At 49.9% G+C, this 25,396-nt stretch overlaps 2 protein-coding genes across 2 annotated transcripts in view; both read left to right on the forward strand.

Moving 5' to 3' along the window:
- DHX8 (DEAH-box helicase 8) overlaps positions 1-11,946 on the forward strand; it is a 33,919-nt gene extending 21,973 nt beyond the window's left edge. Inside the window, 7 exon segments of the mRNA XM_048517596.1 lie at positions 219-360; positions 3,816-3,987; positions 5,096-5,218; positions 6,962-7,159; positions 8,658-8,854; positions 10,390-10,569; positions 10,981-11,946. Coding sequence (XP_048373553.1) covers positions 219-360; positions 3,816-3,987; positions 5,096-5,218; positions 6,962-7,159; positions 8,658-8,854; positions 10,390-10,569; positions 10,981-11,200 — 1,232 coding nt within the window. The 3' untranslated portion in view covers positions 11,201-11,946.
- Positions 11,701-25,396, forward strand: part of MRC2 (mannose receptor C type 2) — a 58,614-nt gene continuing 44,918 nt past the window's right edge. The window contains exons 1-3 of the mRNA XM_048517598.1: positions 11,701-11,815; positions 17,032-17,136; positions 22,830-23,453. Of these exons, the coding sequence (XP_048373555.1) occupies positions 11,701-11,815; positions 17,032-17,136; positions 22,830-23,453 (844 nt within the window). The remainder of the gene's footprint in view (positions 11,816-17,031; positions 17,137-22,829; positions 23,454-25,396) is intronic.

Below are 25,396 nucleotides of genomic sequence, written 5' to 3' on the forward strand. Positions count from 1 at the left end.
GAGATAAGGCCGAACCAAGCAGATTATTGTTTTTATTAAATAACTGATGCTACAATCTGCAAAATGGCTGCAAATTTTCTATTGGAAGTGTATACTAACGGCGGAGGGAGTTGTAATGTCTGCGCTATTGGCGTTCTAGAAGTGTGTGTGCTGCGTTTAGCAGCGTGGCCTGCCTATGGGAGGCTGTGACCGTGGGTATTGGTTTCCTTTTTGTGTAGGAGATATCCTGGTGTTTTTGACCGGGCAAGAGGAGATTGACACAGCCTGTGAAATTCTCTATGGCCGGTTGAAATTAAAGCTGGGCCCAGGCATGCCGAGGCACGTTCATCTAATACTCACCGGGTGCTTTGGCGAATGCAGGTAGCGGATTTTGATCAGCTCCCCAGGCGATGCGAGGTAACTTTGTTCTGTTGCTTCCTAGGTGGGTGGATCCTCTCACTGCTGCCCGGACAGTATCTTCCTGTAGCCCTTCGTTATTAACAGATAATGGAGGAGGCAGCAGTGGCGAAGGAGGTTAGGCATGATATCTAATCTGGAGGAACGGAACGATTCCTGCTCTGCCACCTGAGCTGTGGAGAACCTCTCTGGAAATTCAGATTAGCCTGTGCACTCCGCATGCGGCACCGAACCCAGGGCTAGTCACAGCTCTCTGAACTCTCTCAGCTACCTCACAGGGTGTTTGTTGTGAGGATTATAAAGCCCCTTTAGAGTCTCCTGCGGGAAAGGATATAAATCCAAACTCTTCGTTGTCTTCTTCTTATTTTACTCACAGCTGTTTAATCACAGGAATCTGAAACGACCTCTTTAAAAACCTCTGCTTCGCAGGCATCAAAATTCCGACCCTCAGATGTTATGGTTCCTGAACCCATCACCTGCCGTGCGCGGGGATGATAAGAACTGTAATCTAATCTGGAAGAACTGACCTATGCTCACTTGTACCCTTTGTTCAATTACTGATTGAACATTTGAGCTTCTTAAAGAGACTCTGATGCTGTCTGAACCTGGCACACAGATAATTGGTAATTTTTTGAACTTGATCGTCCTCTGATGACTGGTTTTCACGTTTACGAAAAAATTAGGGTAGGGTTTTACCCTTTCTTGCATTGATTAGTTTCCTGCCATGACTCCGCGATTATTATTGTTAGGAAGCACCGGACTTCCTCCGCAGTTTATATCGACATTTGTATTTATTTATTTATTTATTTATTTATTTATTTATTTATTTATTTATTTATTTTTTATTTTATTTATTTATTTATTTATTTATTTATTTATTGTTTGATAAACGCGGAACTCAGGCGATTAATACGTATGGCGGCAACTGACCAAACAAATGAATAACTTAGTTAAAATCATACACAAAACCTTAAAACTATAAAACTATAGCAGCGGTAACTGTCAGTAAATGATTCATAATAAGAAGGCGTCCGATTATCGAGCAAGTGGTGCCGAGCCTATGATGGAGGGTTTGAACAGATGGTCAAATATATATATAGCCAGTCAATGTTCCTTAACAGGCTCCTTGCTGATCGTACTGTACTATCCCTTCTTTCTGCTTGGGTGGTTGCGCGCACGAACATTACGGCTTTGTCGATGGGATCTACTCGTCGTGGACCCAACTTTGTGAAACGAAAGTGTAGCCTACAACTCCAAAGACGGAATTGACCAGCTGGATTTGGCGTTTTACATTTATGATGGCTCATCTGTACCCGCGAGATAGTTTGTTGTGAGGGTAACATGGGTTGGATACAGTGGTGGGATTCAGCAGGCTTGCACCACTTCGGCAGAACCGGTTGTTAAAATGGTGTAAACAGCATTTGTTAAATTGTTTGAATCCACCATAGACCTGTTGTTAATTTGTATTGTCAAAGGCTTTCGTAGGAATCACTGGGGTGCTGTGTGTGGTTTCGGGCCCACGGCATGATGCCAGCCACAGATGAAGAAGCGAAAGCGTCGGAAAATGCTGCTAGAACGTGAACAGCCAGGAAACCACACAGCACCCCGAAGTTGTTAAAGGTGAGCTCCCACCCACTGGTTGGATAATATGAATAAAGATAAAATATTAAAGAGGGAGGTGAATAAAGCAGATCATATTACCTTAACTTTAGGAGAATTCACTGGAGTAAACAATTGCAGTCATGCTGAAATAGGATTCCTGGACATTATAAATGGCTGCACTGGAATAATTAGTTTGTCCCAAATTCAGATGGTTAGGTGAAATGTTTGGTACACAATTTACCTGGAAACCGTGTCAGGCTGGTGGTCACCAGCGGATTCGGGGAGAGTACAGTCACCCTTTTTAAACAATGGAATAATGGTTGTGTTAGTCCACATTATGAATGTGGGCGGGTCATTCACAGCATTGAGGAATAGTGGTCATTGAGCCAACCAGAGGGAAAGCTAGACGGATGGGAATCAAGATCTGGTGCATGAGTCTGCAACCTGTGGCTCTCCAGATGTTCATGGACTACAATCCCCATCAGCCCCTGCCAGCATGGCCAATTGGGGTTGCTGGGAATTGCAGTCCATGAACATCTGGAAAAACAGGTCTGGAAGCAATCTGGTAAGGAGATGTGAGCGTTGTTGCTTAAACTGTGACCACATTGCAATTAAGTTCAGCATTCAAATCAGTGGAAAGCTAACCCTTCAGTCCAAAGCTGTAACATTTGATTTCAAAAGAGGAAACTGAGGGCTACAGAGATTACAAAAATGAGTTTGCGGACGATGTAGAATTATTCAGGATAGTGAAAACCAGAGCTGACTGTGAGGATCTCTACAAATTGGGAGAGCGAATTAATGTAGTAACAAATGAAGTTCATTATTTGAGGCGGTGAGGATACATTGGCACAAAAAATCTTACCTTCCGCTTTAGCCTAATGGGGTCCAAGCTTGCTGAGACTGAGAGGGAAGAATACCTTGGGGTTGTAGTAGATAGCCCCATGAAAACATCAACAGTAGTGACATTTTCACTGCCTCGCTGGTGAGCAACTTTGATAGCAGGGGTTATTAGAAAAGGGACTGAAAGGCCAAAGCCAATATTACAATGCCTGCATAGAGCTGTGATTACTTGATCCTCATTTGGAGTACTGAGTGCAGTATAAGCAGCCTGCCCCAAGCCATAAGCACTTTTTCTTGTTGTATGGCTGTGTTTACCTGTTTCCCGAAAAATAAGACATCCTGAAAATGAGCGTGTAAGTTTTGTTTGGAAGCATGCCGTTATTAGGCGTAAAACAGGAGGAAAAAATAAGACATCCCTTGAAAATAAGGCTTGCATCTTTGAACAGCTTGAGTAGTATTAGGGCAGACTAAACTTAATGTATCTAATCTGGAGGAACTGGGTTTGATTCCGGCTCTGCGCTTCTGAAGGCTGGTAGGAAACATCTGAGGGATTCAGATTAGCCTGTGCACTCCCACCTGGGCTGGTGGTGGCTGCAGTCTGGCAACTCCTCGGGAGAACTCTCTCGGCACCTACACCACGGGGTGGTAGGAAAGGAGCAAGAAGTATCCCAGCCTTTGAGTCTCCTACAGGAGAGGGGATACTCAAATCAAACTCTTCTTCTTCTTCTTTGGGAGCAAAAATTAATATAAGACACTGTCTTATTTTCGGGGAAACAGGGTAGTAGCATTTTCTCCTGATGTTCAGCCTGCATCTGTGGCTGGCGTCTTCAGAGGATGCGTTTGTTGCCCTCCCTTGTTTGGGGGAATTTCCAGGCTTCTGGCTGCATCCTCTTGGTCCCTGGGACTAAATCAGACACGATCCGGAGGCAGCAGAGATCATGAAGTCTCTCTTTTTTTGCTGCTTATGTGCCATTCTAACAGGCCCAGGCAAAGCAGCGGGCTGGGAGAGCTGGGAGAACAGGCCCAGGCAAGTGCTACCGGCTCTACACGGAGCGTGCCTACGCTGATAGGAGATGCGCCCCAACCCTTAAGCACGTGCCGAGATCCAAAGGACCAGGCTTGGCTAGCACTGTGCACAATAAAGGTGGCGTTTGAAGCCTGAGAAAAGACCAGATCCCATTATTATACAGGCGGTGCAGCGATGGGGTTCATCTCCACCGGGGCAGGTTCCAGACTGGGACACTCAGAAATGGGTCAATGCAAAGTGGCCTGCCAGCTACTTGCTTGCTTGCTTGCTTGCGCTTGCCCCTTGCTTGCTGCTTGCTTGCTTGCTTGCTTGCGCGCGCGCATTTATTTATTTATTTATTTATTTATTTATTTATTTATTTATTTATGGGTTTTTTATATACCGCCCAGCCGAGGCGATTGCACAACAACAGTACATCTTACAACCCTTACGAAAACAAGCCCCAGTAAAATTTAGGTAAAACACACATCAAAATTAACAAAGATGATACACAATGGCAATTAAAGAGCACTCCCCAAAGAGCAAAGCGAAGAAGTGGGTCCCATAGATGGCAAAGGGAACTCAAACCGGAGGAATAAAGGGCACTCAATCAGCGACTGGGACACTCCAAGGCCCGGAACAACTCATTAACAGGCCCTGCGGAGTCCACGAAGATATTGAACAGCTGGAAGTCGTGTTCCTGGCGAGGGAAGACCAGGGCTGAAAAGGCCCTGGCCGAGTGAAATGACCAGCATCATTGAGGGCGGGGCGCAACCATTGGCCTCTGCTGGCGCAGAGGCGAGGAAGTAAGACACTATGGGGTAATCGCGTCCTGAAGATACGAGGGTCCCCAGGCGGGCGTAAGGCCTTAAAGGTCAGCACCCACACCTTGAAGATGATTCGGAATTCAACTGGAAGCCAATGGTCACTTTGGTCACAAAGTGAACATCTTTGTGCTGTGGTGGCAGCTTTTACCAAAGCAATGTTTCTAAAATCTGTCTGCAGATCGCTGGACGGCTTAAAAGCAAAGCTCCATTTCTCCAAAGCGGCGGCAGGCACCAGCAGCGACGTCCACAGGCACAGCTGTTGTGGGCCCCTGCTCTGGGGTCTTTCTAATCATCAGTAGCAAGAAAGACAGATGTACCCTTTGTTGTTCTATCTGATTGGCTATAGGCTTCATGTGTTTCAGGGTCTGAGTGTTGCTAAGCTGTATCCAAAGCATTACTCACCTGCCTTCCCACTCACTCACAGGCAATGGGAATAAACGACCTGCTGTCTTTCGATTTCATGGATGCTCCCCCAATGGAAACGCTCATCACTGCCATGGAGCAGCTGTACACCCTTAGAGACCCTGGATGATGAGGGCTGCTGACTGCATACAGAACAGGTAGATCGCGACCAGTTGTAGTAGTTCTTGGGTGGGTGGGTGGGAGAGGCAGGCCCAGGTAAAGTCCAGGTTCTGCATCTGGAACAGGCTGCCTGCCTGCATTAATGTGGTTATTTTATGTATTAAATTCTGTATTACATTTCTGCTGATGTATTAAATTCTGCTTCATGGACAAAGCGTGGACGCAAATAGGAAGGCTGGGGCTGGGCTGATTGTAGGGACGGGGTGGGGGGAGTAGCAGTGGAGAATAGTTCAGACCAGTGTTTTCAACCGAGGTCCAGGAGTACCCCATGACCTCACTCTTCACTATCTCACAGTACCCTGCCCCCACCCTCACCTTCCGCTTCCGGCCCCTGCCTGCACCCCCACCTTCCCCTCCCAGGGTGAAGGGGCTTGCTGAGAGGGTAGTGGCGTGCTGCGACGATGTGGCGGATATGGAACCCAGCTCCATGTCTCTTACTGGCGCCGGTGTGGAGACACCACAAAATGAGGGGGGGGGGGGGAGTAGTGTTGCCACAGTACCCCTGGGACATGCTCACGGCGCCCCAGGGTACCAGGGAACCCTGGTTGAGAATGGCTGGTTCAGACAAATGTTTGCATCCATCCATAATTTCCATTGTTGGGAAGGGTTGCTCCCTGTGCAGAGCATCTTCCTTGTCTTCCAACCCCAGGCTAAATTGCTCCGAGGAAGGCCATCCCAGCAGAACGCCTCAGCTGGTGGGGGGTGGGGGGGGTGATCTGCAATAAGAGGGGGAAAGCAAAAATGTCCCTCCCCTTCTATTTGTGGCGATCCTCCTGTTCAGAAATCAAAACTCCTGGATCTGGGTGGAGCGCTGGAAATGCGTAGTAGCTGTCCTGAGGTCCCTGGGAGAGAGGACTTAGGGAGGTGGGATTTTTTTCCCTACATCCGCGAGCACACTGGACACCCTTGCCGCGGAAAAGAAATAGAAAAACCAAACATGGGTTCCCAGAATGCGGAAATTTTGTAGCGAATGCTAAACCCTGTCAGGACAGGTCTGTAGCCTGTCATGCATGCCCTGTTTGGAGATAAACTCTCCCGGGCATTGCATATTGAACCATGGAGGGAGAGACATTGGCCTTACTGCAGTAATAAGCAAAATATCACTGTCCCACTCACAACTGTTTACAAATTGGATTTTGCTATTCACGCTGCGCTTCAAAAGAGCACTGAAAGCAGTTTGAAAGTGCATTATTCTGCATGTCTGGAATGACCCATTGTTTTGGGACTGGGGGGCATCTTGAGCAGGAAGATTCAGAACTGTGCGAAGTCTGGCCAGATATCAAGGAACTTTGGCGCTGGAAGTGGGAATTCAGGGGAGTGGATGCTACCTCCTATTTCTGCCGGGAGTTGGCCTTGGGGCCTGGTTCAGCTCAAATCCTTATAAGGTGCGGAAACGCTATTGAAAGCAGCCTTCCCTTTGATCATGTTGGGCAGGGGTTGGCGCCTTTAGCAGGCCAGAGGCTGACGAGGGAATATGGCCCAGAAAGCTTTGTTTTCGTCTTAAGATCAGACTGTTTCTTCCTGATCTTTAGTGTTCTAACAATAGAAACGCAGCTAACCATCTACTGGTATTTCTTTGTATTATTTGGACTGAAGTCTGACGCTTCTTAAGCATCTTTATTCGGTAGAGTTGCAGGCGGTGCAACTGGAGGTAGGAGTAGCAGTTGTTGCTGCCCTGCTTTGCTAGAATTAGAGCTGTGGAGTCAAGGACAAGCCATTAATATCCCTTCCTTTGTCCCGACGGATGGCCGGAGTTCCCCCCCTGGAGCCCATGTTGTGCAAGATGCTGATCATGTCCTGTCCACCTGGGGGGGGTTACAGTGAGGCAAGATAGGCGCTCGCCATAGTGCTCCGTATATCTGCAAGAATGCTCTTCTATCGGCCCAAAGGTGAGCAAAGGCGGAGAGTCTCTGCAAAGGAGGCCGGGAGGGGGGAAATCTTTGCTGTTTCTTCAGTGGCATGAAGAGACATCAGTAACAGGTGCTTCAATTTGAAGCTCGAGGCACTGGTGGGAGCCCTCACGATAGCAAGTGCTGGGCTAAGATGGACTCCTGGTCTGGAAGTCAGCAGGCTGGTTACTTATGTTCCTTAATGACAGGTTGTTTTCATGGACCAGTGATAAGGTTGTAGCATTTGTAAGTTAATACTTGAAAAAAACCCACAAAAAGCTAAGGTTTCTGGATGTATGAGCTGTGATTGATTTTGTGCGGTAGATTCCAGGGTGTTAGTTGAAGTAAAATAAGCCTTCCCCTCTACTCCCTTTTGTCTTTAAGATCTCCCACATAAAAGTCTGTGCAGGAGATTCTGTAACCTGCGGCTCTCCAGGAATGTTCATGGACTACAATTCCCATCAGCCTACTACAGCATGGCCAATTGCTAAGGAGCTGGTGAGAATTCAACGATCCATGAAAGGCTGAGAGTCCGCAGATTCTGAATCCCAGTCTAGTCATTCCAGAAATGTTTAAATGATGGTTGACTCCGAAACAATAGGTAAAGACGAATGTGATTATATACTGGGTTTGCTTTTTATCCACTGAGCCACTGTCTCATTTTCCAGTTTTAACTCTGTAGTCAAGGATGCCACCCATGGAGGTATTTGTTTTTAATGACTGTTTACGGCGTACCGACTTTTCATCGCCAGCATTTATTCATTTCGTTTAGAACAAATTTCATTCTTCTAACAACAACTTTCTTTCAGCACCTTTCTTTTCTTTCTTTCTTTCTTTCTTCTTCTTTCCTGTATAACCGCCGCATTTATTGTTCATTTTCATTCATTCATGTATTTGTTTGTTTATTTATTTATTTGATTTATAAGCCGCCTCACCTCCGAGGGCTCAGAAGCTGACTTATTGGCAATCAGCTCGATACTCTTGAGACGGCGAATCAGCAATCAATTACAAAAATACAAACGAGATCCTATTAAAAACTTAAGCAGCAAATACAAAATAAATACAGATTAAAACAACAAAAGTTGTAAAACAGGCTACCTCGCAAGGCCAGCAGAGGGAGGTAGGACCGAAGAGTTGTAAAACAGAAGCGGTCACAGGCCAGCAGAGGGAGATTGAGTAGGACAAAGGCCAGGAATCAGGGCCCAGCCAGGATGGAAAGCAGGCAGCCTCAGTCTCAGTGGGGGGCAATAGAACCACGGCCAGCCCCTCCAAAGGCCCAGTGGAATAGCTCTGTCTTACAGGCCCTGCGGAAATCCAAGGTCCCGCAGGGCTCGGACAGGTGGGCCCGGACAGCTTGTTCAGCTTTTCAGTCTTGCAAAACATGTTAGCAGATCTTGCACGTCGTTGTTTATCTCTGTCGATCTGCCTGGCACTGGCTCACACTGGCTCGTTATCAAAGTGCCAGGCATGTAGAGATGGTGGTTGATGAATGCTGACTTCTGGTTATGTATGTAGGACAAGCAAGCTCTCGCTGACCAAAAGAAAGCCAAATTCCACCAGACCGAAGGGGACCACCTCACACTTCTCGCTGTGTACAATTCCTGGAAGAACAACAAGTTCTCCAATCCCTGGTGCTACGAGAACTTCATCCAAGCCCGCTCACTGCGCCGGGCGCAGGATATCCGCAAGCAAATGCTGGGCATCATGGACAGGTGAGGCTACGGCTGGGAACAGGTGGGAGAGTCTTGCTTTGGCTAAAGGTTCAGGTGCTCCGAAACTGAATTTCCCTTCTTTGCAGTGCTTGTCAACATTGACTCAAGTTCTCCATGAAAAATATAAAAGCCGCTCAAACTGCTGTTTTGTCTGTGAAATGTCAGCGCTTAGCATGGCCACCCACATAGTTTGCCAAATGCGCCTCTGCGGATGCAGAATTGCTTGCGGTATTTGACTGTGAGCAAATCTCTGTGACGATCAAAATCCGATTCAGTGGGGAAAAAACAAACATTTTGAGAAAGCTGAGTGTGAATGTTGATCCAGTCCATGGATCTGCAACCTGTGACTCTCCAGGTGTTCATGGACTACAATTCCCATCAGCCCCTGCCAGCATGGCCAATTGGATTTGTAGCCCATGAACATCTGGAGAGCCACAGGTTGCAGACCCCTGGGCAAGGTCAAATCAAGGCTGAACTCTCCCTGGAAAGTAAAATGACGAAGCTGAGGCTCTTGTACTTTGATCTCACTGTGAGAAGTCAAGACTCACAGGAAAAGACAACAATGCCTGGCTATATGGGATGGCAACCCAAGATAGGGCTTCCCTGGTCAGGGCACCAAAACACGGGAAAAAATGGTTTATTTCCCTCTTCTGTTGTCTTCTGCCAGCGGGTGAAGACCTTTTTGTTTGGCATTCCCTCTTCAACTTCCTTCTCCCTGTTCGAGTATCTGTGTAGTTTTACATTTTTAACAAATATATTTTATCTGCATTTTAAATGTTTTGATGGCTGCCTTGGGGGCGAAAAGCCTCATACGAGTGTTTTAAATAAATCTGTTAGCTTTGCTGTGCTTCAGTCCTGCTTTGCAAAGTCTTGGCTGATTAGTAATACGCTCACAATCAAAGGCTGACTCTGCTGACCTTTAACTTTTGGCTTGGGAGCAGCAGTGGCACAGTGGCTAAGAGCAGTGGCTAAGAGCAGGTGCACTCTGATCTGGAGGAACCGGGTTTGATTCCCAGCTCTGCCACTTGAGTTGTGGAGGCTTATCTGGGGAATTCAGACTAGCCTGTACACTCCCACACACGCCAGCTGGGTGACCTTGGGCTAGTCACAGCTCTACGGAGCTCTCTCAGCCCCACCTACCTCACAGGGTGTTTGTTGTGAGGGGGGATGGGCAAGGAGATTGTCAGCCCCTTTGAGTCTCCTGCAGGAGAGAAAGGGGGGATATAAATTCAAACTCTTCCTCTTCTTCTTGAGCAGAACTCTGCAGGGTCTAAGCCAGTGGTGGCGAACCTTTGGCACTCCAGATGTTATGGACTACAATTTCCATCAGCCCTTGCCAGAATGGCCAATTGGCCATTCTGGCAGGGGCTGATGAGAATTGTAGTCCATAACATCTGGAGTGCCAAAGGTTCGCCACCACTGGTCTAAGCAATTTATTTACCAGTGGAGGAAGGTGGACCGGGGAAGCATCTGTGGGGGTTGAAGGCTAAGCTGTGAGACCTTTTCCATTTGTGCCCTTCTATCTTGTTTGGCAGGCACAAGTTGGACGTCGTATCGTGCGGAAAAGCGACCGTGCGGGTCCAGAAGGCCATCTGCAGTGGCTTCTTCCGGAATGCAGCCAAGAAAGATCCCCAGGAGGGTTACCGGACCTTGATTGACCAGCAGGTGGTCTATATCCACCCCTCAAGCGCCCTCTTCAACCGCCAGCCTGAATGGTAAGGGGGCAGATGCCAGTAGGGAAAAGAGGGCTACCTACAGAGCACTGAGGACTTGCTGTTTTAGAGCCCTACGAGGAGAACAACTGGTTGCTAGAGATTTGGGTTGGGCAGGGGGGTCTGGCAATCAGTTGCCACTGCTTCTAGAACGGGTTGGCCATGCTGGCAGGGCCTGATGGGAATTGTAGTCCATGCACATCTGGAGAGCCGCAGGTTGCAGACCCCTGTTCTAGAACATTTTCAGGACCGAAACATGTTTAAACCTTTTGCATTCTACCTGCATAGTTGTTAGATCGTGAAAGCCTTTGACAATACATTTCTCCAATGTGTGTGCATGTGTGTGAGAGAGAAGGTTTTGAAGATGGAGGAGGGGGAAAGAACTGTGTCCTAACCAGCCCTTTCCTTCCCCAGGGTTGTGTATCATGAGCTGGTGCTCACAACCAAGGAGTATATGCGGGAAGTCACCACCATAGACCCCCGCTGGCTGGTGGAGTTTGCCCCGGCTTTCTTCAAGGTTTCTGACCCCACAAAGCTGAGCAAGCAGAAGAAGCAGCAGCGCCTGGAGCCACTTTACAACCGCTACGAGGAGCCCAACGCCTGGAGGATCTCGCGGGCATTCAGGCGCCGGTGAGTTCTCTTCCTGGCATGTCAAGAACTGCTGAAGATCTTGAAGCTGCGTTTCCGGCCAGCCCAGCCTACAAAAACAGGAGTCTGCAGTTGGAATTGAAGAGAAGCAACTTGGAGCCACCATTGGATTGGCCATCAGAGCTGATTCAGAGACTTTGGAAAGAAAGTTCTGTGCCTCAGTTTCCAAAATGTCTGATGAGGAACAGGTGTTGTACACCTTTGGACCCTCTTGGCTAGGAAAGATCAAATGGATATTCCAGCTTCTGTGTTACCTGAAGAAGTCGTTGAGGAAAGTCACTTGCTCTTCATTTTGTGATTTTTGCTTGGAACACTGGCTTCTTCTTTCCCCACATTCGGACTGGTCTCTTGCTTTAGAGCTCGCAGCCCTCCAGATGTTATGGACTACACTTCCCATCATGCTGGCAGGGGGTGATGGGAACTGTAGTCCATAACATCTGGAAGCCCGCGCGTTTGACACCTGTGCTTTAGAACAACCCACTGGCAATGCGATCAGATGTCTGTGATTCTGGAGAAAGTGGGAAGGATCCCCTAATTGGGGAGGGGAAGGGACTGGTCTTGGGCATGTTCTTTGTGTCTGGGTCCTTCACAGAGGCTTTGGGTAAGATTTGCTAACTTTGGATAAACTTTCCCCTGTACTTACCATAAAACTGTGCTGACCTCCTGTTTATGTTCCAGAACCCTCCAAAGCAGGTTTTTGCAAGAGGTAAAATAAAGACAAACCTACAAACATGGTTGGCCATGACACAGTCTGTTTGCATGTGCCGAAAAATTTGGAGGGCTGGCAGGTGGGGACTCAATTGTAATATTCTTTCTGTAATATCACACCAGTAACATTGGACATTGGAGGAGGTCCGCAGGTATGCCATGGGTGTGATGGCTGCATTATTCTTTGCAGTAGCAAGGAAAGCACAGCGGCTGGCCAATCGTCTGTCTCCTGTTGTTGGTGTTCCTGTCATCTGAGGGCTCCTGTCATCTAAGGACTTGGTTTGGCCAGGTCCAGCTTTATACTGTGGCTCTGCCTCTGAAGCTCCGCCTTCTTGGTATATTTTAGGGTTTTGTTTTTTTTAAGGGCAGACTGAACCGTCCTGAATTTTTTTTGACATTTTTCCAGATTCAATTTTTAGCTCCCTTAATTGGCACCTTTGCGGGAGAGGGTGATTTGTTTTTTTATTCAGGTTTACTGAATGCCCACCCCTAATGACAGGCTAAAAGCAGCCATTTTTGACTGGTGCACGGTCACCCCAGAGACTTTCCAGCATTAGGGCCATTACATGCTGGAAGATCAGTTGGCTCAGGGCCAGCATCACTGCCCTCTGGGATGTTGCCTTATTGATGACTGAAGAAGGGGAAAAGAAGATTGTGGATCAGGTGGTGATTCTGCATTTCTTTCCATCTGGAACTCGCCATTGGATCCCATGCAGCCAGCCAGAAGGGCTCAAAAAGACCATGGTCCTGTAGGGAAACCTTTGGGCTGGTTGCTCTTCCTCAAAGGGCTTTTGCTACCCCCTTTATTCAGAAATAATCCCCCCCTCCCGTTTTCCCAAAGAATGTGAGAAAGAGCTGAGGCGCCCCAAAGTCGGTGACAGATAGAGATAAAGCCTGGCCTCCTGCCCCACAGCGCAATGGAAACATCCCCTTTCCCATGGGAGCAGAAGGAGTCAGGGATAAGCCTAGCTATCTATAAAGCATGTGAAGCCATAAAGGAGAGATAAAGGAAAGAATGTCCCATTATAGCAGTGGTAACATATGGCAGACTGGTTACATATATCTTGTAACAATTACATTGCAGTAGGAATGCATCTCAATGAACTAGATACAATCATCGCAGTATATTTTGCAACAACAGCAATGAGTTAGGAATGCATCTCAATCAACTAGGTGCAACCCCTGATATAATGCTAGAGAAAATACCTTCTGTTCAGAAAGACAAGGCACAAATCACATTCCAGAATTTACATGGTGTAGATAACTAGTCCAATTGAACTAAGCATTCATAAGATGGAAGTGTGTCCTAAGACTTTTTCAGGCCACAACACACTAGTATTTACATGGAACAAGAAAATATTGGCATATAGATGGAGATTAACTGCAACTCTGTTGAAAAAATCAGAGATTAGAGAGAATGTATTTATTACAAAAATACCGTGAAAAGGTCGTCTAACCAATAATGAACAATCAAAAAGGAATTATTTAAATATTATTAAAATTATTTGAAGGTAACATATTAAAGGAAGAAGAGATTGAAGACAACTTAATAAAATTAAAATTGCCAATACTGACAAAAGAACAAAAAACAATCCAGTCTCAACAATGGAACTAGCAGAAGCCATAAAACAGGTGAAATTAAATAAATCTCTGGGACCAGATGCTGCCAGCTGTCTACTATAAAGTTACTGCAGATTCATTAATGGTACCACTCCTGGCAACGATAAATGGAATTTTTCAATCAGGGTAACTTCCAGAATTGTGGAGAGAGGCAAATATAAAAATCCTAAAGGAAGACCAGGTTACAACTGAGGTTACAAATTAGAGACCAATTGCACTCCTAAAAATTATTTGGAGTGATTTTAGAAAGAAGATTAAAGGGAATCCTAAGAACATTTATTCATGGTTTCTTGAGACAAAATAGAACAGTACTAGACATAATAGAGTATTATGAGAAAAACTCTGACAAACAAGTTGCATTGATTTTTCTGGATGCAGAGAAGACATTTGATAATGTTTCATTTATGCTAAGGGTATTAAAAATGGATTTTGGGAGTAACTTTGTGAAAGGGATAGAGGTTGTCTACACTAAACAAAATGCCAAAATATTTGTAAATGGAGAAATGTCTGAAAAATGTGAGATTCTCAAAGGAACAAGACAAGGATGTCCACTTTCACCACTGCTCTTTATACTTACATTAGAAATTTTAAGCACAAGTTTTAGAAGGGATGATCAAATAAGAGGTTTGAATGTGGGTAAATAATCTTATAAATTGAGAACTTTTTGCAAATTACCTACTAATAATATTGGAAGATCCAATACAAAATGTGGAAAGATTGCTAAATAAAATACAAGAGTTAGATGATTTGGCAGGGTTCAAGTTAAATAAAAGTAAAACAAAAATCTTAACCAAAAATATGTGCCAAGAATCACAAAACAAATTATCTCAGTTGCCAGGATTTACAGTGATTAAAAAAGTTAAATATTTGGGCGTATGGTTGACTAATAAAAATTGTTTACTGTTTCAAAATAACTATGTAAAAATATGGAATAAAGTAAAGAAAGATCTGTTGAGATGGAATAGAATGAATTTATATTTGCTAGGGAAGTTATCTGTGATAAAAATGAAAGTGCTTCCAATAGTGTTATTTTTGTTCCAGATGTTGCCCATAATTGACACTACAACATGTTTTACGCAGTGGCAAAAATATATTAGCAATTTTGTTTGGCAAGACAAGAAAAACCAAGAATAAAATATAAAAATTTGCAAGATGCAAAAGAGAGAGGGGGTTTAGCATTGCCAAATCTAATACTGTATTTTGAAGCAACTGTGTTGGTCTAGATTAAAGAATGGGTGATGCTGAAAATGTTTGATGGAAGATTTGTATGGCATGGTTATCTGGTATTGTGAAGAAGTTGCACCATGTAATTCCAACAGGCAAACTCACACCAACATGACAGGTAGCTTTGATCTCCGGATGGAGAAACTGAAAAGGCTATGGACATTTACCCAACACAAGATAGGAGCCAAATGGGCACTTCAAAGGGTTGGAGGGCTGCGTGGCCAGGAGGGAAGTTTTCCTGAGAGGTAAAAGACAAAGGAAAGAAACATTCCATCATGGACCTAGCCCGGAGAAGCATCTCTCTTGGCTTGGGGTCTGAACAGGAACAACAAGAACATGTTTAGCTGAGAAATCTCTGTAAATGAAGTTTATTTTTATTTCTTTGTTTTGAATTTTCATAATAAAATCCTTGAGAACTCAGCTGGTTTGGAGTTTTGGAGAAAGAACCCAGGTTTTACAGAAACAAGCATGGCTCTCCCAGGCTTGATTTCCTCATAGGTATGATAAAAGTTCACAAAGAATTTTCAAATCATCATGTTAGAAGCAGTCTGTTCTTGCTATGGTTGATATATAAAAGGTTTATTACAAGGGTAATTCCCTTATGGGTTGTCCCTAATGGAAGCATTTTCAAAAAAAGGTGTGAACATGCAGGAGAAATGGCTTCCTTTCAGAGAATTGTTGACATGTCAAAATGAGAAATGGGAGCTTAAACCACTGGATGAATTAAAAGATATGGTTAAAATTGGTTACATTACTATCAATTACTAGGCTCGGAGCTCGGTCGATCCAAACCCATTCATCCGAGCCTGGTCCGAATCCAAACCGGGCCCGAATTTTTTTGGCATCTACCAACCCTATACAATTACTAGAAACATTCAGAGCAGACAGCAAAAATGCAGGTTTTGTCATGCAGATGACAGAGTTTGAAAGTAACTTATGGATAAATGATGATAAACTTACTGAAATGTATAAGATACGAAGTGGGATACGAAGGAAGGGAGGATAAAATTGGTGATGGTAAAATGGGGAGAAACATACAAATGGAACAATGGGAAAGATTATGGAAAAAAGACATGAAATTTACAGCTTTTTATAATCTGAAGGAAAATTACTATCAAGTGATGTATAGGTGGTATTTGACACCAAAAATTGTCTAAAATGTATAAAGGACTATCAAACAAATGCTGGAAATGTCAACAACAGGATGTTGGGGTTTTTTCATATGTGGTGGTCATGGGATGAGGCAAAATTGTTTGGGGATACAATTTTAAAAGAAATGCAAAAGATTATGAAAATAACAATTGAGGAAAAAACCGAAGGCATTCTTGTTGGTGTTGATGGGGGAGGATATCCCAGATGGATGCAACACTTTTTATATATATGACAACTGCAGCAAGGATTTTATATGCATACAAATGGAGGGACAATAAAATTCCAACAAAACAAGACTGGATTTTTAAAATAACAGGATATGCAGAGATGGCAAGGCTGATGGTGTTTATAAGAGACAAGAATATGGGCAATTTCCTTAAAGATTGGAAACCCTTTGCGGACTACCTACTGAAAACATATACAAATAGAGAAATAATGGCAGGATTTGAGATTTAAATGAAAACAGTGTATTGGACTAAAATAGTTTTATAAGAAGGACTAAAAGCGGAGGAAATACTGATACCAACTATGAACACAAAACTAGATTTGATTTTGGATCCATTAGGAGGTCGCTGGAAATCATATGTGTATGTAGTGATGTCTTGTTTATATGTATAAAATAAATAATCTTTCACATTAAAGAACCTGAGTAGTTGTGCAACACCTGTTAGATATCCAGGCCATAGAATTTGTCCCCACCACAGAACAAGGCCTTGGAATCTATTCCATCTTCTTTATTTTCAAATAGTTTTGAATAATAGTTGAAAAAGCCATTCCTACTTATTTTCTCATCCAAAACTAGGTTACCTTTCCATTGTATCTTTGTAATAATTCTGTTCTCTTTTGTTTTTCTTTATTTTGCAGCCAACAATCTCCCTGGTTTATTGGCGCATTCAAATGTCTTTTGTTCGGCAAACTTCAGATTTTGTTCTATCTCTTTTATAGTCAGCATTGATAATTGTTGCTGTAATATCTTAATACTATCCACAATCTCATTCTTGTTTGGATTTTTTTTAACATTCCTGCTCTTTTGCATTTATCAAATCCTCTGGAATAACAAGGAAGTACAGTGGAACCTCAGTTTTTGTTGCCCTCACTTTTTGTTCGTTTCAGTTTTCGTCGATCGCCTGGGCGAAAAAGTTGACTCGGTTTTCATCGATTTCCGTCACCTGCTGTCCATCAAAACCGCATCAATAGAGGGCGACCCAGGACTGCGGGGTAGATGACCCTATGGTGTCTTGGTTTTTGCCGATTTTGGTTTTCAGCGCCTTCCGAACGGCTTACCGACGAAAACACATTCTTCCCTGCAGACGTGGGCTTTGGTCCCAGGGTACTGCAACATATTCTAGAGTTTTAATGTGATGACATCCTTGTTTGGGGACACTGCTCTGGGAGGTCCCACTCAGATGTCCTCCTGCTCTTCAAGGAGAATGATCCTTTGGATACTTACCATGAAGGGTTGTTCTCCTTGGAGGATAGGAGGAAATCCTGACCCCTCCCTCTGTCATCAGTCTAGTACCGTGGTGGCAAACCTATGGTACTCCAATTGGCCGGGCTGGCACGGACTGATGGGAATTGTAGTCCATGAACATCTGGAGTGTCATAGGTTCACCACCACTGGTCTAGTATTACTGATAACAGCGAGTAACAGATGGCATGTTCAGTATTCTGTTCAGTTCTGTCAATTGTTCTGTTTTCTGTCTGTTATTGGTAAAGTTAAAGTTCTCAGGTTTCTTAGAAAGGCGTTATAAGAGCAACTGGTATCAGAAGTTTCCAACAGGAGCAGGTGACTCCCAGACAGGAAACAGAAAGAGAAACAAGAATTTGATCCTGCCTCCCTGACCCAAGGGGTAGGAATCACCTACTCAGGATGTCCCCCTGTCCTCCAAGGAGAAGAACCGCGCACAGTGAGCACCCCATGGATCGGTTGGTGTGTTCTGCATGACTGAGATTCTTTTCTTTGACTTCCTCTTGCTGGCTACCCAAAGATGCTAGCAGGACAAGTTGGAAGCAGGAAGGAGCCAGCAACATGGACAAGGGGGCAAGAGGGGAGGCATGGACGCAGTGAGAGAGAGTGGGAAGGGTAAAGTTAGGTAGGCAGAGGGAAGATCTCCAGGGCAAAGTTGTGCTCACTAGCAAATCTGTCCCACTCTGGTGACAAAGCAAATTAAAGTCACGCTAGAGGTGGTGTTGCTTGCCGCAGAGAGAATAGAAAGTGAAAGTGGGGCTTTGGCCTTTGGAGTGTCCAGTCGCTGAGGTGCACCCCCCCTCCTTTGCTTTGCTCCTTTGCTCCCTATTTTTTTACAATTCATTCTTGTATATATATTTGTTATCTTTTTAGGGAGGAGTCCGGCCGCTCCCTCCTTCTGGGGAGGTTTTAATGAATTGGGTTACGGGACGCCGTTATTATTGTTTTTGACCGCTGTTTAAATGGGTTTTTAATAGTTTTAATGGATTTTAGTAAATATGGTCACTATTGTGACCCTTGTTACATACTGTATACAGATAGTGTTGTGCACCGCCCAGAGCCCCTTGGGGATGGGGCGGTCTATAAATTTAAATAATAAATAAATAAGTCTTGCCATGAGGGACATTTATCCCTGCAGCATAGCAGATACCTCGTGCATAATCAGCCTAGGAATTTTTAGTCAACAAAAAAAAGACAGCTAAAGGGAACATGACAGATACTTATTGATTACCCTATCAGGAACTGCAAGTCTCATTTTCTGACAACTTCTGTGCCTTTAACAGTGAGTGCGCGCACGCATATGTGTGTGTGGGGTTACAGGCACAACTTATGTAAGTGAAGGTTTCTCCACCACAGAGGAAAGCTGCTTGTGGATTCCTCGAGGTCGCTGCAGCGTCCTGCCTGGCAGTCTGTTCTCTAGAGTTCTCGCCTTCCATTCCCATTTGCAAACTAAAGTGGAAGTTCTTTTCTCAGTGGAAGTTCTGAGGTGCTCAGAGAACTGTGAGTCCTGCGCTGTGATGTCCTTTGGCTTCCCCACGTCCCGTGACTGTGTGGCTCTAGCGTATCACTCCAGCAGCAGTTTGGAATTCCTTGCCGCAGCTCCAAGCAGGGAAGACATCTGGGTTACATTAATTCAACGAACAAACTTGTTTGGCACGGGAGTTCGAGGAAAAGGAATCTTCTGTTTAAAAAGAGAAAGAATCGGCCTCCAAGCCAACAATAAGAGAAAGCTGACATTTCCAGAGTGCTGGAAGAGTGCTCAAGAAGAGGATTACTGAGAGGCCTTAAACAGCTGCTTGGGATGCCACATCTGGGTGTCGTGAGTGACGTGGGAGGAGACGGCAGGCCTGGAGGGCCGAGGCCTGCTGCAAAGGCTGTTTCTCTGCAGCCTGCCTTTGATCCTGCCAGGGCACTGTAGGTGGAGACAGGCACCTTCTCCTGCGCCTGAGGGCTGGTCAGCTTGGCAACAAGAGGAGGCCCAGGAGCTGGAGCCGGCTCTGCATTATGGGGAAGGAAGTGGGATACGACTGGCCCTGTCATGAAGAAGAAGAAGAAGAGTTTTGGATTTATATCCCCCCTTTCTCTCCTGCAGGAGACTCAAAGGGGCTGACAATCTCCTTGCCCTTCCCCCCTCACAACAAACACCCCGTGAGGTAGGTGGGGCTGAGAGAGCTCTGAAGAACTGTGACTAGCCCAAGGTCACCCAGCTGGCGTGTGTGGGAGTGTACAGGCTAATCTGAATTCCCCAGAGAAGCCTCCACAGCGCAGGCGGCAGAGCTGGGAATCAAACCCGGTTCCTCCAGATTAGATACACGAGCTCTTAACCTCCTACGCCACTGCTGCTCCTGTACTAAATGATCCCGGAGAAGCCATTGGGGAAAGCATGCCGCACTGCTGTCCGCTTTACCTCAAGCTTATGCATTGGAGTGAATGCTGCCTTTGTGAGGAAAATGTTGATCAGGAAAGGAGTACATGCCAGAATTAACCCTTTATCTTTGGTAGAGAACTGTGGGATAAAATGATCCACATGGACACTTCTTTCTACTATTTTTGATTCAACTGGCCCAGATCTCAATCTGCTACACCTCAATGAGGTGTACACCTCAATTGTCATGCCCTTATATAAAGGCATGGTGCGACCGCACTTGGAGTCCTGTGTTCAGTTCTGGTCGCCACATCTCAAAAAGGATATCGAAGAGATAGAAAAAGTGCAGAGAAGGGCAACGAGGATGATTGAGGGACTGGAGCACCTTCCTTATGAGGAGAGGCTGCACCGTTTGGGGCTCTTTAGTTTGGAGAGGAGGCGTCTGAGGGGGGATATGATGGAAGTCTATAAAATTATGCATGGGGTAGAACATGTTGACAGAGAGAAATTTTTCTCTTTCTCACAATACTAGAACCAGGGGGCATCCATTGAAAATGCTGGAAGGAAGAGTTAGAACTTATAAAAGGAAACATTTCTTCACACAACGTGTGATTGGTGTTTGGAATATGCTGCCCCAGGAGGTGGTGATGGCCACTAACCTGGATAGCTTTAAAAGGGGCTTGGACAGATTTATGGAGAAGTGGATCTCTGGCTACCAATCTTGATCCTCCTTGATCTCAGATTGCAAATGCCTGAGCAGACCAGGTGCTCGGGAGAAGCAGCAGCAGCAGCAGCAGAAGGCCCTTGCTTTCACATCCTGCACGTGAGCATCCTGCACCTGGTGGGCCACTGCGAGCAGCAGAGTGTTAAACTAGATGGACTCTGGTCTGATCCAGCAGGCTCTTTCTTATGTTCTAATGAGGAGTTGATTTCTGCTCCTCCCCCCACTCCAATATATACTTGTTGGAGAACCAGCTCCTCATACCCACTATTACAGCCTCGTAGGAGACTCTTCTCCAAATCAAGACATCTCCATTCTGTGTCAAACCACCTGGTTGTGGGAAAAAGCCTTGGACGTTTTACTTGCTTAAGATGCGGCAGGCCTCTACCCGAGGCAGGGCTTTTACGCCCCTGGCCCCTGCCTGGTGGAACACCCTTCCATCAGTTGTGCGGGCCCTGCGGGATCTTGGTGAATTCCGCAGGGCGTGCAAAACGGTTTTGTTCCACCGGGCCTTTGGTGAGGCCGGCCGCGGATTCTGCCTCCAGGATGCCCTTGTGTTGCGTGCTATTCCATCCTTGGCACGCCCAAATCAGCATCTACTTAGCACTGCTGTCCCCTCCCGACCTTGGGATCGGGCGGCGCACTTTTTGTAATGTCGTTGTACTTTATTGTACTGTATTAATGCTGCTATGTTTTATAGAATTTGTAAATTGTTTTAACTTAACTTAATTTGTATTGTGTGAAATGTTGCTCTGGCCCGCTGTGTGTAATGTTGTTCTTGGCCTGTTGTACACCGCCCCGAGCCCTTCGGGGGTGGGCGGTTTAAAATCAAATAAATGAACGAACGAACGAACGAATAAATAAAAGTGTTAATTCAACTCCAGCAAACATCTCCCTACCTTCTTCTTTGACCCGTGGTACTTCTGAACCAAGGCAGAGACCAGCCACTTACCACCAACTGGTTCTGGTGGGTTTTCCGGGTTGTGTGGCCATGGTCTGGTGGATCTTGTTCCTAAGGAGCAGCAGCGGCGTAGGAGGTTAAGAGCTCGTGTATCTAATCTGGAGGAACTGGGTTTGATTCCCAGCTGTGCCGCCTGAGCTGTGGAGGCTTATCTGGGGAATTCAGATTAGCCTGTGCACTCCCACACACGCCAGCTGGGTGACCTTGGGCTAGTCACAGCTCTACAGAGCTCTCTCAGCCTCACCCACCTCACAGGGTGTTTGTTGTGAGGGGGGAAGGGCAAGGAGATTGTAAACTCCTTTGAGTCTCCTTACAGGGGAGAAAGGGGGGATATAAATCCAAACTCCTCCTCCTCCTCCTCCTCCTCTTCTTCTTCTTCTTCTTCATCTGCATCTGTGGCTGGCATCTTCAGAGGTGCATCACAGAGGGAAGTCTGTTACAGAGCTGTGAACAAGATCTACCTGGCCACGGCCACACAGCCCGGAAAACCCACCAGAACCAGTTGAATCGGGCAGTGAAATCCTTCAACAATACTTACCGCCAACTACAGAAAAAGAAAATGGTTTCTGCGGTTGCAGAAGTCGTCACCGGCTACAAAAAGAAAAAAGGGTGCTGTTGAGGGGTGCTGGGTGCTGCTGCCTGTGTTCCCAACCAGAACCAAGCTTTGCAGGAAATAAAGCGAAGCTGCTGCATTAGCCATACCGATAAGGAAGGGAAAGTAGCAGCAGCCCTGGGGGAGGGGCAGGGAGCGCCTCTGGATGGCCTGGAGTCTTGTTCAGACAAGTTTGCAAAACAGAGGTTTTCAAATGGGCGTTTGGAACTCCGACCTTGGCCCCCTCCGCACACGCAGAATGATGCACTTTCAATCCACTCTCAGTGCACCTTGGAGCTGGATTTTACTGTGCGGAAGAGCCAAAGCCACTTGCAAACAATTGTGAAAGTGGATTGAAAGTGCACTATTCTGCTGGGCACCTCTGGGGATTTGCAGGGCAGATTCCGGCGTTTGGTATTTTGCTGCTGTTCAGTGTGGACGCGCGCTTTCAGTTGTTCACCCTCCGCCTTGGGTCGCGCAACGTCCGCGTCCAAAGTGGCCTTTTCAAAATCCTAAAATGAACCGAAGGTGTCATCTTGCCTGTCTGTCACGCGGCGATGAAGTGTTCCTTTGCAGTCAGGGCTGCGCACACACAGAGTTGTGGAATGTGAGACCACAAAATGCCCGGAGTCCGTCTGAGGGTCGTTCTCAAAGCTGTCCTACGTGGCTCCCGGGCCGGCCCGCCGCAGGGAACCGAAGCCCCCCGGCTCCGCTGCTGACACGTGCAACGGATCGCTGGAATACCCTCCACCCCGCGCCCCGCTGCTCCCCCATCTCCGGCCGGGGCGGCGTGCGTGCCTGCAGGGTACGCGGAGTCGTCCAGGGGCAGCCCTTGGGGAGTCCGGAGGGAGCCGCCTTTCCCCTCCGAGCGACGAGGCCCGCGGCTGGCGGCGAAGCGGAGCATCCCCGGCCTCGCAGGGCCGCCCTGTCCGAAGGCGACCGCCCGGCGCAGTCTCCGAGCCAGCCGGGCCCGCCGGCAGCAGCGCCTCCTGGACGGCTTCCCGGCGGAGCGCGCCCAGCTTGGCCGGCGAGCGCCTTCGACGGCGCGGGGTCCCCGGCTGGCCCGCCCCCGCCCCTTGCCACGTGGGGCCTCCTGGCCGCGCCGGCCGCCCGCCCGCCCGCCCACCCGCGGCGGGAAGCTTGGCCGGCCTCCCCCGCCGCAGCCTTCGAGGCGGCCCCGCTCCCTCCGCCCACCAGCGGCCGGCCGGGCAGCCTGCGGGGCTCGTGACGCGGCGGCGGCGGCGGCAGGAGGACTCGTCGGGGTTGCTGCTGCTGCACTCCGCCGTCCAGCCGCGTCCGGAGAGCCCGGAGGCCCCCCCCCCCCGACGGCCATGAGCCCCCGCAGCCCCCGGCCTGGGCTGTTGGGCTGCGCCTGGGGCATCGCCGTGGCCCTGCAGCTGGGGCTCCTCGCCGGCGCGCTTCTGCCAGGTAGGACGAGGGCGGGGGAGACCTGAACGAAACCAGATGTGCGGGCGGGGGGGGGGCGGGCCGCCTCCCTGCCTCCCGCTCGGCCTCTGCAAAAGGGCTGCAGGAGCAGCGGCGGGCCGGGCCGGGCCGGGCCGGGCCGGGCCGGGCGGGGTGTCGGAGCAGCAGCCTTGGGCCAGACGCGCGCCCGGGCGCCACTTGCGCAACCCCCCGCTCGCTCCCGCTCTCCCCCGACCCCGTCGTCGACGTTGCCCCCCAAGACAGGGAAATGCCTGACCGCCGCCGCCGTCCTTGTCTTCACCCCCGAAGTTGGTCCCCTGCCTGAAGTTGGCCGTTAGCGCCCCCCCCCCCCGCCCCGAGAACTGATTTGGGGGGAAGCGGCTTTTCCACTGAGGGGAGCTCCGGGGCTTCCTTGCCCCCCCACCCCCAGAGAAGCAGAAGCGGCCTGCAGACCGGCAGTTGCTCCCTGTGCCGGCGGGGTGGGGGTGGGGGTGGCAAATGGATACCATGGCAGGATGCAACCGCTGGTCCCAAAGAGAATGCCTTTAGAGCAGTGGTGGGGAACCTTTGGCACTCCAGATGTTATGGACTACAATCCCCCCCCCCCCACCCCCCCCCCCCCCCCCCCCCCCCCCCACCACCCCCCCCTCGCCACACACCCCCCACCCCCCCGCCCCCCCCCCCCACCCCACACCCCACCCCCCCACCCCACTCCCCCCCCCCCACCCCCCCCCACCCCCGACCCCCCCCCCCCCCACCCCCCCCCCCCCCCCCCCCCCCCCCCCCCCCCCCCCCCCCCCCCCCACCCCCCCCCCCCCCCACCCCCCCCCCCCCCCACCCCCCCCCCCCCCCACCCCCCCCCCCCCCCACCCCCCCCCCCCCCCACCCCCCCCCCCCCCCACCCCCCCCCCCCCCCACCCCCCCCCCCCCCCACCCCCCCCCCCCCCCACCCCCCCCCCCCCCCACCCCCCCCCCCCCCCACCCCCCCCCCCCCCCACCCCCCCCCCCCCCCACCCCCCCCCCCCCCCACCCCCCCCCCCCCCCACCCCCCCCCCCCCCCACCCCCCCCCCCCCCCACCCCCCCCCCCCCCCACCCCCCCCCCCCCCCACCCCCCCCCCCCCCCACCCCCCCCCCCCCCCACCCCCCCCCCCCCCCACCCCCCCCCCCCCCCACCCCCCCCCCCCCCCACCCCCCCCCCCCCCCACCCCCCCCCCCCCCCACCCCCCCCCCCCCCCACCCCCCCCCCCCCCCACCCCCCCCCCCCCCCACCCCCCCCCCCCCCCACCCCCCCCCCCCCCCACCCCCCCCCCCCCCCACCCCCCCCCCCCCCCACCCCCCCCCCCCCCCACCCCCCCCCCCCCCCACCCCCCCCCCCCCCCACCCCCCCCCCCCCCCACCCCCCCCCCCCCCCACCCCCCCCCCCCCCCACCCCCCCCCCCCCCCACCCCCCCCCCCCCCCACCCCCCCCCCCCCCCACCCCCCCCCCCCCCCACCCCCCCCCCCCCCCACCCCCCCCCCCCCCCACCCCCCCCCCCCCCCACCCCCCCCCCCCCCCACCCCCCCCCCCCCCCACCCCCCCCCCCCCCCACCCCCCCCCCCCCCCACCCCCCCCCCCCCCCACCCCCCCCCCCCCCCACCCCCCCCCCCCCCCACCCCCCCCCCCCCCCACCCCCCCCCCCCCCCACCCCCCCCCCCCCCCACCCCCCCCCCCCCCCACCCCCCCCCCCCCCCACCCCCCCCCCCCCCCACCCCCCCCCCCCCCCACCCCCCCCCCCCCCCACCCCCCCCCCCCCCCACCCCCCCCCCCCCCCACCCCCCCCCCCCCCCACCCCCCCCCCCCCCCACCCCCCCCCCCCCCCACCCCCCCCCCCCCCCACCCCCCCCCCCCCCCACCCCCCCCCCCCCCCACCCCCCCCCCCCCCCACCCCCCCCCCCCCCCACCCCC

The sequence above is a fragment of the Sphaerodactylus townsendi genome, linkage group LG15 (genome assembly GCF_021028975.2).
Source record: "Sphaerodactylus townsendi isolate TG3544 linkage group LG15, MPM_Stown_v2.3, whole genome shotgun sequence".
NCBI classification, from domain to species: Eukaryota; Metazoa; Chordata; class Lepidosauria; order Squamata; family Sphaerodactylidae; genus Sphaerodactylus; species Sphaerodactylus townsendi.